The sequence below is a fragment of the Nestor notabilis genome, unplaced genomic scaffold (assembly GCF_000696875.1).
Source record: "Nestor notabilis isolate BGI_N333 unplaced genomic scaffold, ASM69687v1 scaffold30090, whole genome shotgun sequence".
NCBI lineage: Eukaryota > Metazoa > Chordata > Aves > Psittaciformes > Psittacidae > Nestor > Nestor notabilis.
Window position 1 is genome coordinate 1 of NW_009911992.1, and position 16,291 is coordinate 16,291.

General features: G+C 35.8%; 1 protein-coding gene across 1 annotated transcript; it reads left to right on the plus strand.

Annotated features, from left to right (window-relative positions):
• Positions 1–512: 512 nt before the first annotated feature.
• On the plus strand, positions 513–15,880 carry IQUB (IQ motif and ubiquitin domain containing; the record flags this gene model as incomplete). Its single annotated transcript, XM_010017309.1, has 10 exons — positions 513–704; positions 840–991; positions 2,101–2,262; positions 2,348–2,523; positions 2,770–2,925; positions 3,988–4,198; positions 8,054–8,229; positions 12,478–12,648; positions 13,882–14,058; positions 15,632–15,880. Coding segments are annotated over 10 exons (1,822 nt in total), but the record flags the coding sequence as incomplete, so codon positions are not given.
• Between the last annotated feature and the right edge of the window lie 411 nt (positions 15,881–16,291).

Here is a 16,291-nt window from a genome sequence, read left to right on the forward strand (position 1 = left end):
GGGAATGGCCCGAGTGACCGGCGCCTGGCCGGGGATTGCTGCCCTTCGCTGCTGCTGCTCGGGTTTTTCACGAGTGTGGGATTCGGGTTCTGACAGCCCATGTCATTGCAGCAGCAGCACAGAAAACATTAAAGGTGTGCTGTCGCTGGGTAATACTGCTCGATAAAGTCTTGGGGTTTATATATTTATATCCTAGAATGGTTTGGGTTGGAAGAGACCTTAAAGATCATCTAGTACCAAGCCCCCTGCTATGGGCAGAGACACCTCCTGCTAGACCGGGTTGCTCCAAGCCCTGTCCAACCTGGCCAGTTATCCTGACTGGCTGCTCTGCAGTATTATGTTTGTTAAACACCTATGAGAAGACGATAAGTGTTTTGGGATTGGCTATTCTAAACAGGCTATTAGGGAATAGATACAGAAAAAGCTTTTGACAACACTACACCACCCATATGTTTGGTAGTAGAGCTGTGCTAGTATATGGTTTTAAATAGGTGCTGTGATTATTCTTGCAGAAGGGTTGAAAGTGTGCAACTGATATTTCAGGAAAAGGAGGGTACGTTGGATAGTTGCTCGAAAGCTCTTACAGTGGAAGGACCAGGTGCAGAGCAACCACCTGCATCCCCACCAAGAAGAGCAGTCGGAGAAGGCAAGAACAGGGACGAAGCAGAGAAGCCTCTGCTTTCAGAAGCTACAGGCATTGCACAGTGAGGAGGGCTGTGAGCAGCAGTCTTCTCTGGAGCAGTTAGCTTTGAAGGAACAGGAGCAGTCAAGTTTGTCACAGTGGGAACAACCTGGAGAAGGACTAGGCAATCAAAGAGCAATTGGAAATAACCAGCAAGATTTGATCCAGGTGCCCCTTTCAACACATCATCTGAGACCACATCTCCTGTTACCAATGAGAGTTATTCTGCTTTAACCGAAGAAAGAAATTCAGAAAGGGAAGAACAAACATCTCAAAACTTAGTATCAGAGAACATGGCACATGAGACAGGTAAAGAAATTACTAAAATGTTGGATGTTAAGGCTTTAAAGAGATTTTTTTTTCTTCAACTTGATTAGGGCTTCTTGCATCCCCCACACTCTCATTCCATTCATGTTTGCTGGCTTTTGAACTTGAAGAGACTTTTAAAATTCTCATATAAAACATGCTTGAAAAGGTGAGAAATGCATTCTTCATCTCAAGTTGCAGTAGAAACTCATATGACATTTTACAGTGATCTTCATGTCCAGTAATATGTGTATTTGTGGTTTGTACACGCATTTGCAAAACAGCAGTGCATAATTTGCATGAGTACATGGGCTACTATGAGTTTAGACTAGGTTCCAGCAAACACTTACTATTTTAGCTCTCTTAGATTCTCCTGTAACTTACCCGCCACCCTTCCATTATCCATGCCTTCTGCAGTCCCTGAAATACTCCATCATATGCTGCACTTGTTCCTCTGCATTCTAGGTGTCCGATGTTACTTCCTCTTCCCAATTCAGTGCCCTATTTTCTTAGGTCCTTAGAGCAGAAGGTAGAAGAACCCAGTCAGCAGGTTCGTGCAGTGAGTGACCATTTGGAGTATGAACCTGCTGACTGCTGTCCTGGCAGGGCAGCATTCAGATGCTCTCATTCAGAGTAGCTGGCGATCGCGTGCCAGGAAAAGCACTGTACCAAAGCCAGATGGAGTTGTATCTCTAAATCAAGAAGTAATTTCTGGAGTTAAGTAGATCTGGTTCAGAATATAGTCTTTGAGTAAACACCGCATCAAGTATTGTGTGAAAGACAACAGTAATTCTAAGCATACAATGTATGCTTAGATCAGGTCTAAAGGGGAGCAGGTTTAAGTAAGATTTTTCAGTAAAAGTTCTCTGTGTAAATGGGTAACTGATTTAAGATTATGCACTTACTGTAACTTGTAAAAATTTGAAATATGAATGATTTTCAGTAGTGACAGCATTACGTTAGGTATCTCTTTAGAAAGTGTATGATAATGTTTCAGTTTTCAAGCAGACTGTCATTCCAGCTCAAAAATCTGATCATTCAGAGTAAACTTGAAAGAGTTACTGATTTGTTTTGAGAAGCTTACCAAGAATTAATTTTGGCTTTATTTTTAGGAAGCATGATTGAGGATAATGAAACTCCTGGGAGGACTAGGGCTAACCTTGATGAAACTGACCAGTCTGAGAAGTTATGTCTAGATCAGGAACATTTTCCTGGGAAAGCAGTTCAACAGGATTACCGCATGCCTGATGTCATAACTGTCAGAGTACAAGCAGGTAAATGCTGGTTTTGCACATATATTGATACATGTAATTGTGCTCTAATCTCAATATTTCAATCTTGGAACTTCCTTTTTAACAGATTCTGATTCATTCCAAGATGTAATTGTAAAAATTGAAAGACCTACCTATCAAAAACCATTTCTGGGTGGATTTAAGAACAGGATAACAGGAGTGGAATTTCATAATGCAGGATCACAAACGATTCCCAAAAAAACACCTGATAAAGGAATTCTTGTATTCCGTAGGGAAACACAGGTAGTGGCTTTGTAGTGTCTTTTTAGAATGCTGTTTTTGCCAAATGGAATAGAATGTCGACACAATTATTTCCAATAGGAATGAGGGAATGGATGAAGAATAAGTGTGCAATTGAAAGTATTTTTAGTGGATGAATATCACTAGTCTCATGATTTTTGTTACAGATAACTAATTTTTGCTACTTACTGTAATGAGGAAAAAAGATCTTTATATTTTGTTATATTCTGACATGTATTTTTTCCCCAGACAGTTTTTGAAAAAAATAAGCGACAACAAACAACAAATACAACATCAACACAAATGACTAAAACTGGCCTGTATGTGTCAAACAAGACTGACAAACTAATAAGTCCTGGGAAGTATTTTACAGCGGAAGAGTACCATAAGCGTAGATTCGAAGCGGTAAGTTCTTACGTGTTTGAAACTATCTGTAAAGCGAAACATTACAGAGGTTATCTGAATATTTAATGAGTGTTAAGAGTGTTCAAAGAGTGATTTTAAAAGTGAACTGCATAATCTTGCTTGATTTTCACATTTTGTAATTTTCAGATATGGAGGAAGTGTGTGTTTTCTCTGTGTTTTTTGTGACATTTAGTTTTTAGTTATTAATTTGATTGCCTAAAATAGGCAGTCTGAATCTAACTAAATGGAGAGATAGTTGATTCTCCAAGTGTCTCAAGTAGGGTAATTGTATTGACGTGGTTGGCAAGATGCTTTGAAGACTTCTGGGTAGAAGTTTTCTGTACGAACTTCTTAGTCGGTCAGCATCAGCTGGCAGCAATAAGCATTTTGTAGAAGTGGAAAACCCAAATAGGTGACTGTTTCCTCAGGACTACCAATATGTTTACTGTGATCATTACTGAAATATGTAATGTGTTTGTAGGCAATCTGTAGCACACAGTAGAGAGACATCAGCTTGTTGCTGGTTCAAGTTGATGGATCTGCACCATGCAGTGTAGGTCCATATTGAAATACTAGCTGGAGACATATTCAAGAGAAATATTAGGATAAGATATCTCTAGAGACAGTATAACTGTTAGTGTGGTTATGTGCTTGATAGCCTTCAATGCTGAACAGTGCTTATTAGCTCATGGTATTGGCCTGCATGTGGTCCCAGCTAATGCAGCTGACAGAAGATTGGGTTTTTGCATTATCCTCTCTTAGCATACTATAGGCAGTTCCCTAGTCTTTAATAGCTGCATTTCTGGAGGGTCAATTTTTTAATTTTCTTTTTTTAAGTTTGGTCATAACAGCATTGTTAAATTCATTTTCATTATTTGTTTGTAAATAAAATGCAGTTGGTTTTGTGTGTATGTACATTTCAATTAGTTTGAGTACTTTAGATTAGATTGAGGCAAATCTTAGAAAATACAGTTATGTGGCTAGAAAAAATAACAGGTAAGAAGAAAATATCATGCTGTTTTGGTTTAAATTTATTATTTTTTTATATTGTATCACACATAGGTAATAGTATTACAGAGATATTTCCGTCGTTGGCATGCTACAAATATAGTACAAAAACTGAGGGAAGAGAAGAGGTTAAGGCTGGAGTGGGAGGCACAAGAAGAATTATGGAGAAAAAAAGAAAAAGAAGAAAAATTGAGAAGGGAGCACGAGCGAAGACTGAACCCCAAAACAAAAGGAGACTTCGAGCTACTGTACCATGCTTTAGAATGTAAGTTTTTTCTTAAAGGGATACTCTTAAATCAGCAAAATACAGCAGTTTGTTTAAAACAGACTTATATTTTTACATGTTTCTGTAGATACTTCCTTGATTTTTATTTTTTTTTTCTTTAACTTACAGTGGAATTTCAATTTTACATAATCATTTGACATTCATATATCATCAGAAGCAGAAAAAAAGGCCTTGATGCTGTGTAAGCACTGTTCAACAGTAACTAAAACATCCTTGTGTTATCAACATCCAAAGCATAGCACCATACAAGCTACTATGAAGAAAATTAACTCTGTCCCAGCCAAAACCAGTACATCTTTTTAGGAAATAATCAGCTTCTAGAATAGTGCTATTTGGCAGTTCTATTATTGGGTTGTTTTTTTTCATTCATCTCTAATGTTAAGGTCATCTGGAGGAACAGGAACATTTTTTTTGGATCAGGGTTATATTAATCTTTTTACTCCACATTTAAGATGCTGAAAATAATGGCATGAAGAAATATAGTATTGAGACCCAACATCTGTCATTTAATAAACGCATTTTTTATAATGGATTAAATTTTTTCCCATAATTTTACAATATATGACAGAGGTTATTCCTTTTGCCCTACGCATCTTCTACAGATGCCTTTTCTTCTTTCTAATTTATTCCATGTTTCACAAAACTATGTTATCAAAATTTAAAAACTCTGCTGGGAGTCCTACAGGGCATCCTGAGGGACTTAGTTTTCCTCTTGGGGTGGGTGGTTTCTAGCACAGGCAAGCACCTCTAAGCTTTCCTGGAAAAATAAGGTGAATACTGCAGATAATTGATATGAAACCTTACAGGAGAGTAATGTTGAAAAATGGAACAAAAAACCTAGAGTGTGTCTTTTGGGGGAAAAATAAAAACAACAGAAATCAGTGGACTTGTAGCAGCATATAATGAAACTGCAAGAGTTCGTTTAAAAATGTCTCCTTTTAAGCAAGATGCTTGCATTGTGACTTGCAAGTAGCATGTTGTATGTTGTGTAGGCTACAGTGCTTGCTTATGGTATAACTCTGTGGCAGTTTGGGCGTTTTTGTCCCTATAGCAGAACTGGCCTAATGGATTGCCTGCTTCATTGCAAAGCTACCTGACCTACCTGAAATAATCTCAGCTGTTTCTTCCATGGTGAACTGAGCATAAATTTGATGGCATATGTTATTCCTGGACCTTAGGGTCATGATTCTAGAACTCCCAAGTTATACACTACACTTTTAATACTGTCATACTTGGGTCACTGAACAAATCACTTGGTCTGAGTGTAGAAATGACTTGTAAATATTAGTGTTTGTGACAAATTTAAAATTATTACTGATCTTAAACTTTAGAATTTTGGGAATGGTATCTTTATGAGACTTGGGGTTAGGGGTTGTTTTCCCTTTTTCCTCACGGATAATTAGCTTTTCCCTTCACAAGAATCAGTCTCTTTTAAGGTGTGCCTGATTAGGTAATCAAAAACCAAGGCACTCAATTTTTTCCTCTCCATTTATGGCAAGTGCTACTATTTGGTTCTGATTTCCTGCAGTATTTTCTTTAATAAGTTATCAAATTTATGATCCATTTTTTTTTAAGTGCAAAGAGTCTTATTTGCAATAGAAACAAGAGGGCTGAGTTAAAGTTGCAGATGAGTGCTGGTATTCCCAATATTTTTAGATTGAGAATTTATGGTTATGTAGGTGTCTCTTTTGCTTAATTTGATGTAACCAGATTCACAAATAATAAACCTTTCAGCTATGTATGTTCAGGAATTTAATATCAGGGCAACCTGAAAAAACACGTGCCACTTCAGATCTGGAACAGAACAAACTCCAGTATTTGAAATGTCTTTTTAGCATTTTGTTAAAAATAATGGTCTAGTATCAATCTGTTTTGGTTTTGTTTACCTGTGTTGACTAGTCGCTTCTGAACATGGACACTTGCAGTCATGCTGTTTATTTTAATAGAGCTTAGTGGTTCTAGGAAGGTTTTTTTTCCTACCTGCATCTGAAACTACTTTTACATTCTTACAGTGTCAACAGTCTACACAAGCTAAATCATTGTGACAGTAATAGAATGACACCATTGTCCTCCAGAGACCTGTGAAGGTTACTGCTGCTGATCTCAACAGGGGGATACTATTACAGGGTCAGCCAGCACAAGCAATTCCTTGGTACAGAAACTTGCCAGATGACAGTGTGGTGCAAATGAGATATATCTGTATGTTCAGAGTGTCTGCATATAGAGACATTCATTATTTATTTGAAAAGTATGAACTACTTTGATCTGTAAAAACTGGGAAAGAAAATGTAATGAGTATAATCTCTGCCTACAGAACAGATAATCTAAGAGGAATGTTTTAAATTTGGTTGCATGTATGTGGTGAGTCAGTAGGAGAGTATTGATGATAACTGACAGCTTTTTTATTTCTGTAAGTGCAAAATTGCTTACTGTATTTATTACCTCTACCTTTGATGTTGCTGCCCCCTGCAGGCATATAAAACTTCATGTAAATTAATTCTGAAGTGCTTTTGTTTGCTGAAATGACTTTATTTAAAAATATAGCTTTGGGTACTCAGAACTTGTCAGACAACTGTCATATTAATACCAAAGCTTGGAGAGCCTTAAGGAAATGAATTGTAATATTTTAAAATGGAAAACATAAGGTATTGTAGATAAGGAAGCTGCAGGCAGAAACTAAGCCTTCTTCCTTTCCCTCCTGCATGTACTCTTACCTGATACAGTAAGTGTGCAGCATATACTGAATTGTTTTCTTTAACGCTGGGATTTGCGAGATTTCAGGAATGTTGAATTTTCTGATCTTACAAAATTTCCTACAGATCTCTAGAGATATTTGGAATGGAAGAAATTCTTCAGAGAAGCCAAGAATTCTTACTGTGCATGCAAAGAAAAACACTATTCATAAAACACAGTTTGATATTACTAACAGATTTCTGTAAAGGCATGTAGTTTGTGTATCACCAGTTATAGCCAAGAAATGGGTACCATAAAATAAACCGTGATAGACACATATGTATACATTTGTATGTTTGTGTCATTAAGTAGTCTAACTTGTAAGTGCAGCAAGTACCTGTGGTTTGGTAATTTGACCATGAGAGTCAGAAGGCCAGATTCCTACACAGCAGGTACTGGTTCAAGTGCTTCTGTGATGACCATCCTGTGGTTTGCGTACTACTTCCTTCCACCTTCTGTTGTAGAACAGGAAAGGGAGAGTAAAGCAAATACGGTCTTAATTATTAATGTGCTTCCGTCTGCTTTAGATGACAAAAGGCGATACCACCAAAATATTCACTGTAAGACCCGGAGTGCTAAATGTGACTTCCAGTCAAGTTTTATCTCCATTTTGGAGGAGTTCAACCTTCTTTAGATTTTACTCATTTATGCAGGGAGAAGCAGAAATAGTGGTAGAAGTACTAGACAGTAAGATGCTGTCCTTAATCTGTTGGGAAGATCTCTATGGTATCTTTTCTTGTGACTTTGGTGAGCAATTGTTTAAAAAGTCCCTATTGCTCATACCTTTTCCATACATGTTTCCACAGGAGATAATTTTTTTTTTCACATAGAGCAACTTTTTCTCCTAACCCATCTTTGAGCTTGGAGTATGAGATGGCAGTTTGGAATTGATGTACACACACATATTCTCACAGAACATCTGTATAATTTACATTAATTTGTGAGCCATTTTGTGTGCGAAAATATGCATTATAATGAATTCCCTAACATAGAAACTGGCTTTTAATGAACATTAAAAATTATGTTATTTCTTAAATATGAAAGCAGAACATTCACTGGAAAACACATTGTAAATAATACACAAAATATCTGTATCTCTAGTATGGAGGCAGGAGGAGACTGAACAGATTAACAGAACTCTTACTGGAGCTGAAAGAAAGGCAGCACTTTGTGGACTTCTGGAACAAGAGGCACAGCTGATTGCTTCCATTGGGAGACACAAACTAAATGCAGATGAGGAAAATCGACAAAAGGTGATACTGCACTTTCTGAATAAGGTCAGTGATGTAATTTTAGGCTGAACATAAAGACTAACAAAGTACAGGAACAGAAAAGACATCTGCAAACTACCTGCCGAAAGTAACTTTTGTAGCTTTAACAGTTAATTATGTGAATGCTAATGTTATAAATATCCAAATTATCTAGTTTTTCACATCAGTACAATTCAGTAAATTTCTTTTTCCTAGCCAACAATTTTTTAGGTCTGTGACTGATTGAAGGACTAATAGTGCATCATTAAGACTGTAAACTATCAGTGCCTAAGGTAAATCTCAGGTGTGTATATATAACAAAAAATAGCACTGAGTGGATGAATTTTGTATTATGTACTATTCTGCATAAAGAACATGATTCATATGGCACTGTTTACAACATTAAAGGCTCTAATTCTAACTATTCAGAATGATCATCTTCCCTGTTGAGCACAGGCCTCTGGTCATCATATGCCTCTCCTTAAAGAAAGCATTTATTCTCTTTCCATGTGCAGGATAGAAAACCAGAACAACTTTGACTGAATCTTATACCATATTGAACTCAGTTATTAATTCACTAGTTTCAGTTTCATTAGAACTTTAACTTGAGATTTTATTCTTTCATAATCTTAGGGCTGAAATTTAACACAAATATTCTTCAGGCTTTCATCTATAAAACAAAGAAGAGCATTCATACATAAACATGATGTCTTTTTTAGGTAGACATCCTAGCAATCTATCCTCTCAAAAAAAAAAAGAAATAGTTTATTTCCTGGCTGTTTTCATGGTGTGTGACATAATTATGGAAAGAAATGCAGCAGCAGAAATAGGTTTTTTGCTTTTTTTTTTTTTTTTTTTTTAGTTTTGACAGCTTAGTGCTCAGAAGTAAAAATGGGAGTTTTATCAACAAAAACCCACCCTGTTTCTCATTCTTTTTTACTGATGTATGGGATCTGGACTGTAAAAAGTGATTTGATGAAAGTTCAAAACTGCAGAAAACTAAATATTTAGGAATCAAAAAGGAATATTTAGGATATCAAAATCTTGCAATAATTTCTATGCTAAATATTTGTTTCTGCTATTTACATTGTATTCTGTTATATTCTCAAAAAACCCAAATATATTTCTCTCTTAAAGGAGTTTCTACCTTTATTTTTCCTTTAAGGACTGCTTTCCAGTGTCCTGCCCTATATAGATTACTGCCAGTATATATTCTCACAAGTTCTTTTACATCTAGGAACCAGAAGCAAAATGTTCTTCAGTACCAGAATTCTTAGTGACAATCGATGTTTGGAGATCCAGGAGACACATGACAGACAAGAGATTTGTCTCTCTTTGCAAGTAGTGGACATATTTCTGAAGCACTTACTGCTAATTTACTTATATTTTAATTATTTTTTTTTCATTAAAGAGATTGGTTTCTTTTTAATTTGAAAATCTAGTGAGTTCTGAACTACTGCAACCTTTTTCTTTTCATGTTTTTTTCTTTTTTCATGTCAGCTATAGAGTTTTAAGTTCTAAACTGTTGACATTGCAGCCTAACTCAGAGGTAAAGAAAGTAATTCTTGCATTTCTTAAAAAATAAGTAAAAAGAATTTTTGAAATCTCAAAATTAAATGTATGGTTTGTTACGACTGTAGCAGTGCAATTTAAACACTTCAAACTGTAGTATAAATTCATTGTTGGAGTCCTCAGTTATAGATTATTCACTCATTTCTTGACCTTTGAGCTGATAATGTTAATCTGAACACTTGCCAGTTAAAGTTGAAGTAATACCTTTCACATCTGAAGACTGCAAGCATTTCACTTTGCTGTAATAGCCAATGTGATATGAAACTTGCTTCTCCATGGAAACCTTTGTTCCCTTCTTTGCTACTTTAAGCATGTACCTACTCATGCTTTTACAATGGTTGCTACTGGTTGTGTGTGCACTGCATTCTAGTTTGTTTTGTTTTGTTTTTTGCTGGGCTCGTTCTTCTTCAGCATTTGTACTTTGAAGAGGAAGTACTTGATTAAGCTTCTATATAGTAATTATATTTTCTTAAAAGAAACTTGTGTATTAATTTTTATAAAATTAATTTTTATAAAATTATTAACTGTCACTGAATTCATACCTTTCATGCTTTGTGCTGTTTCTGCACCCAACCTGTGGATATTTTTATTTTTTTATTTTTATGTATTACTTTTCTTACATTTTTCTGTGTCTCTGATGGTGTGTTTCTCTCCTTAGGTGCTTTTTCTTTTCTGCTTTCATGCATTGGCAGCAGAGTGCAGTTATAGCAATCTTGATCTCTCAAGTAGTCCAGATAACAGGATTATTGTAAATCCTGCAGCACTGCCAGCAGACTAAAAGGCAAGAAAAAGCTGGCAAAAAATATCGAAGTTTTAGTTTTCTCACATCAATCTTGAGCACATGAAAATATAGTCCTTAAATCAGAAAGCCTGTGATTCTTTCTGAAATACTGGTAATCTTCATATTAATGAGACATCTGTATTTTTATTTTTATTTTTTTAGTAAAAAGCTGCATTTTTTCCAAGTTATTTTATATAATACCCAGTTATGATGAGGTAGTAAGAAAAACTACAGAAGTTACAGATACTGTGTCTTAGAATAACTTAGAGGTTATCATGATGTAGTTAGTCTGTGTTAAGGATCATTTGCAGAGTGGAATGCTAGGACTGTTAGCTCATACATGGGTTGTTGCAGGAGAACCAAGTTTTAATAACCATTTCCTAGGGGAAACTCTGCCCATTGACTCTCCCTAGCATAAGCAAATGACCTTCCTGTCATGTAATAAGTGATTTCATTGAAGAGGATCAAATCTAAGTACTGAATTAACTATTCTGAAGGAAAAGGTGATTTTTACCAGTCTACCATATGAAGGAGTTACTGCATGATACAGCTTGTAAGTGTTGGTGGTTTGGGGTTTTTTGTTTCCTTGGTTTGTTTTCAATTTTTTTTTTTAGAATTCCTAGTACTGTATGAAGATAGTGAAACAGTCATGAAGTTACAGTAGAATGCTCCCTTTTTGCTGACAGAGAAGAAATCGCCTCTTTCTAGTTTTGCAGAAGGTCAAAAATGTCAGTTATTCAGTGTTAAATTCTTTTTTTTGTTGTTCCCCCAATTATCTTCCTTTTGCTTTCCTAACTTTATAATTTTTTTATTTAAAAGTTAGGGAAGCTCTATTTTGATTGCGTTGGTGACTAAACATGTCTGTTCTACCTAATATTCTTAGCATTTTAATGACTTATCACCATAGCAAGCATGTGTATTTGGTCAAAATAATGATTATGTCAATACTGGGATCATCTCCAGAAAACTATTAGTCATGTGAATACTGCAAGAAGTGTTGCTGTAGTTAACTCACAGTGAGACTGCAAAGTGAAGTTCCCAAGTTTTTGTGAGCAGTCAAGTTCCAAATAAAGTGAAAGAGAATAATTAATACACAGAATGAGGTTCCAAAGAGCTGTCCCAATTAAGGAAATGGAGTGGAGTTAGGTTGTGATGGGGAGAGGGTTTTGAATACTTGTCTTTCTATTGGATTTAGATACCTCCCTCCCTGTGTAACAGTGTGGTTTGCAGCCAAATCCAGTCTTCTTGAAAGGGGTGAATAGTTGAACTTTTCAAACTGACTGGGGCAGCTGACACTGTGTAACTTTTCATTGTCTATAGAAGTTAAAGAAACAATTGAAGTGGGTATGTGGTTAAGTTAGCAAACAAGAAGCTCAATGAAGTATCTGATAAGCTGTAACTCCTTCTTTGCCTTAGTCAGATTTAGCAAAGTCTTTTTTAATATATAATATCTGTCTGTATAGCTAGAATAAACAGAACAGTTCCCTGGAGATATTTTGTACTGCAGTAACTCTAAGGCCTTAAATTTGCAAGCTTTACACAACAGTCCCATTGATTTTTGCTGATAGTTTAGAGGGATTTATGAAGGCAAGATGAAATGCAGAGCAAATGTATTCTAATACTACTGTCAGTAAATTTGCTTTAAAGAAGTAAAGCATATCCCTGTAGGAGAATCTTATTTACTTTTAATATACAATAACTCCAAATTTTCAGGACCTGCAACTTTAAACAAAGCGTGCAACTGAATACTTGGTCTAGGGGAAAAGATACTTAAATATCGACAGTAGAATTAGACTTTTGTATTAGTCAAGAATTAATGTTAAGTCCCTATTTGTTCTGGTGAAACTTGATGTAAAGTAATGCACTGGTTCAGCTGGTGATCAGATTATAATAGCTCAGAGTTATACAAATTGTTTCTGAAGTGTGCGCAACCTAAGAGATGGAAAGCGTATGATGGAAAAATCACTGAAATGGATACACAGTACACACTCCGTGCCAGAGAACTATTGGAAACCTACTGCAGCATTAGCATGAGTGACATCCCACAAGACGAGAGAATAGATGTGCTGCTAACAGTCAAACGTACAGTGAAGGTATGTCTTATTTTTCTATTTGTGTTTATCTTGAAGCTGTACTTCACAAAGATACAATCAATTGTGTTGACAGATGAGCAGTGTCGCTTCTGCCAGACAGGGGCCAGGATGATCAGCTGGCAGCATGAGAAAGCCTAGTGTACCACTTGGCATGAAAGTAATTTACATTCCAGATATACCTTAAACTCATACGTCATTTTGCGATGTGCACATTTTTCTTAAAGTTGTGTTAGAATTTTAACCCCATGGTTTTAGACTTTTTGTATCTTGGTACATAATAGAGCGTTAGGGCAAAGTTTAGCTTAATATTTATAACAACTTGAGGAAAACCATGTCAGAGTTGTAAGTGGCTAGTAGTATTTTTTCAAGGTTCTTTGAAATGTCTGTTTAGAACCTCATCTTTCTGTTTGTTTGCTCATAAAACTGAACAGCAAATAGTTTTGTTTAGTTTTGTTTTTTTCCTTTATCCTTTATTCTCTGCCCCCATTGCTGCTGCCAGTGTTCCCAGTGAATTAGAACCTGGTTGTGTTTCTTTTAATCTTTCATATTTGCTTTATATATTTATTCATGTACAAAAAAAATATGAGGAGTTTCAAACTCTTTTCAGGATACTTGTTGACTTGTTGACATCAAGCTGGAAGAGAATGCTGCTTCCTGGTCTTCTTAAAACATACACTGTTTGCTTTGGTAGTACCAGAATTTGATCTAAAGCCCATATAGCATTGGGAGCACTGCTGGTTTATGAACTCCTGACCATGTTAATACAAGTCAATATTGATGATGTGGGTTTTTTTAAACCATCTACTGTGTATATACACTGTACCTCCTCTCCTATCACATATTGAAAGGAAGCTCTTTTGGGAGATACTTCTTGAGTTTATGAAGTCTGAAAATTTTGCATGTGTTGTGTGCCACTGCTTAGCATTTTTTAATGCCTCCAAGTTTACAGTTCCTTACAGCTTTGACATATACACAGGCCATCTTAAAGCAGAATCTGTAAGCATTTTCAGTTTTGTAGTTCTCTACATTAGTTTTCTTTGAGGTTGTTTTCCTAAGACTTGTTCTGTGAGCATGTTCTTATGTGAACATGGAGAGAGGTATGAATGATCATTGGCATAGAATCCATAGTTTGCTTTCATATCTGTATTAGAATTATTTCGTTTGTTTGTTTGTTTCCTTATTGTTGTGGAGTTTGTTTTCCTTCTTCTTTGTGATTTTTTTTTTTTCCCCCAGGAACACAAATGTAAATTAACACAGGAGATCATTGAATTAATTGACAGGGAAATTGATCTTATGTCAAGAGATGTGAAAGAATGCAACTTGGAAGGACTAAGGAAAAGAATTTGTACATTATTTCTTCGGTTTATTAAAATGCCAAAGTTTAACCCTGAAGTTGCTAGGATACTTAAGGTATTATTCCTATTTTGCAATCTGATGTGATGGCCATCGAACTAAGAATGGTGGAGAAGGGGAATGGAAAGCTTTTTTATTTTACATTTTGCCATAGAATTGCTAGAGGAGTTCTTCAAGAAGTAAAATGTAGCAAGTACACAGGCTTCACATACATAAATAAGCTTATATAGTCATACAGGAAGCAAGAGACATAGATATGGGTGTAAAAACCTGACAGGTGGTTGGTAGCACTGAGAGAGACCAGGAACTCTATGAAATAAAGATTCTGAGAATTATAAATGGTAGATCTTATGGGATGGTAACAGTAAAATGTAATAGCAAATAGGGAACAAATAGAGAGAGCAATTATCTTTTTTCCACTGGACAAGGGCCAGCATACCTTCCAGAAAGGAAGAATGTTGCCATTGTCAAAGTGATGTCTAATGAGCTTGCACCTAAGCAAGAGCTCTTATGAGCTTCTGTTGTACAACCAGTTGCTACTTCATGATAAGAAGATATCTAGGTAGCGGAGAAAGTGGTAGACACCTCTCAAATGGTGTGGTGGTTTTTCTTTCTGATGACAGATTACAGTTAAAAATATGATTCACTACCATCGGTTGCTGCTTTAGGCAGCAAGATGTATTTGGCATCTGTTAGAATTCCTCTTACAGTGGTTGATGGTATCTCAGGGGTAAACAATCTGTCAGTAAATGTAAATCAAATTTAGAACCAACTAACAGTTATTTTACACTAGGTTTATGTACAGACGTACCTAAATATGTCATAGAAGAGACTGGATATGGGTTATCTTTGTCTTCTGTAGCTCTTGGTTAGCTGTACATTGAGTTGAAGTCTGAATTGCATCTTTTTTGTATTTGAATTTTGTGACTTAGTGTGGACCATAAAAAGATGGGAGTTTATCAATAGACAGTCAAAATAACCAAATCCTCAGGTTATTTTCAAAAAACAGCAGATGACCTTAATAGGTAGCTGGATAATAAGGCTGCTCGAACTATCCAATTACAGACTTGGGCCCTCTGCACAGATTAAATTATATTCTTTCCAGAACCCATGAAGCAATATGAGATGAGGAGGTCATTAGCAAGTTTAGTTTATTATTTTCCCCTATATTGTTTTTGGCTCTGATGACTTTATATTCTTATGCCAAAATATTAATATGCCCATAATCTCAGGGATTTATCTTTGACATAATGGGCGGATTCTATATGAAAAATTAAATGCAGAAGATTTAGTTTCTGTATTCTCTGTGTTGTTATCTTTCCAGAACGGCTGACAATCAGCATACACAAAAGCCAGGAAGAGCACTGGAGCGTAATGTCATATAGCTTAAAAATGAATTGGCTGATTTATATAACTGATTCTAACAAGTATAATAAGAAAATACAGTGGCTTTCGGTCTTTATTAAAAACAAACAAACCTATTGCGTATTTTAAAATACATACTGCTAGCTTTCACATATTCAAATACTTGCATGAATATATGTGAAATGTATTCTGACAGAGTTAGGGTAACACAAAAGTAATAAAAAGATGCTTTGTGGTAAATTAACTGTTTTAAAATTTTTTTTAGGTTCCACCAGATCCCTTAATGCTTTATAAAAATGTGAACTGCTGTCAGAGTTGCAAAAATTACTTATCGTCTACTGCGTTTCCTATTCCTGCTAATTCCCGCACCACTGGCAGATGTCACTTGTGTTGCAAGCTTGATAATGAGGCTCGGCACCGAGAAACATTTTTGAAGTGTAAACTTATACTAGAAAACCTCAGGAAGTCTGAAGCTGATTATCAGGATGATGCTAAAATTGTTTTCTTACTTCAGGTACTGTCTGGAAGAGCATTGCTAATAAAACCAATGGCTCTGACTGTAATTTTTCCTTTATTTTGTGTATGTTGTTGACAGGTTGAGAAATAGATTAAGAGCTACAAAAACTTCTTCCTGTGACAGGGAATGTTACATACCATAAAGAAGCAGCACTTAAGCTTTTGAAGTGTAGCTGTAATTTCAAAAGTGGTTACAAGCTGTACATCACAAGAAGGTAGAAGTCTTAGCTGACAAGGTCAAAGAATCAGATGATCCAAATTCTTATTCTGGTTCTGCTATGGCCATCCTGTTGCTTAAAGATACTACCATAATATGTAAAGCAATAATAATGTTTTTCGTGATTATGTCTCTCAAGACATAATGCTAGTAAAACATTTTGAGCCCCATTATTTAGACTGTTTTAGTAAT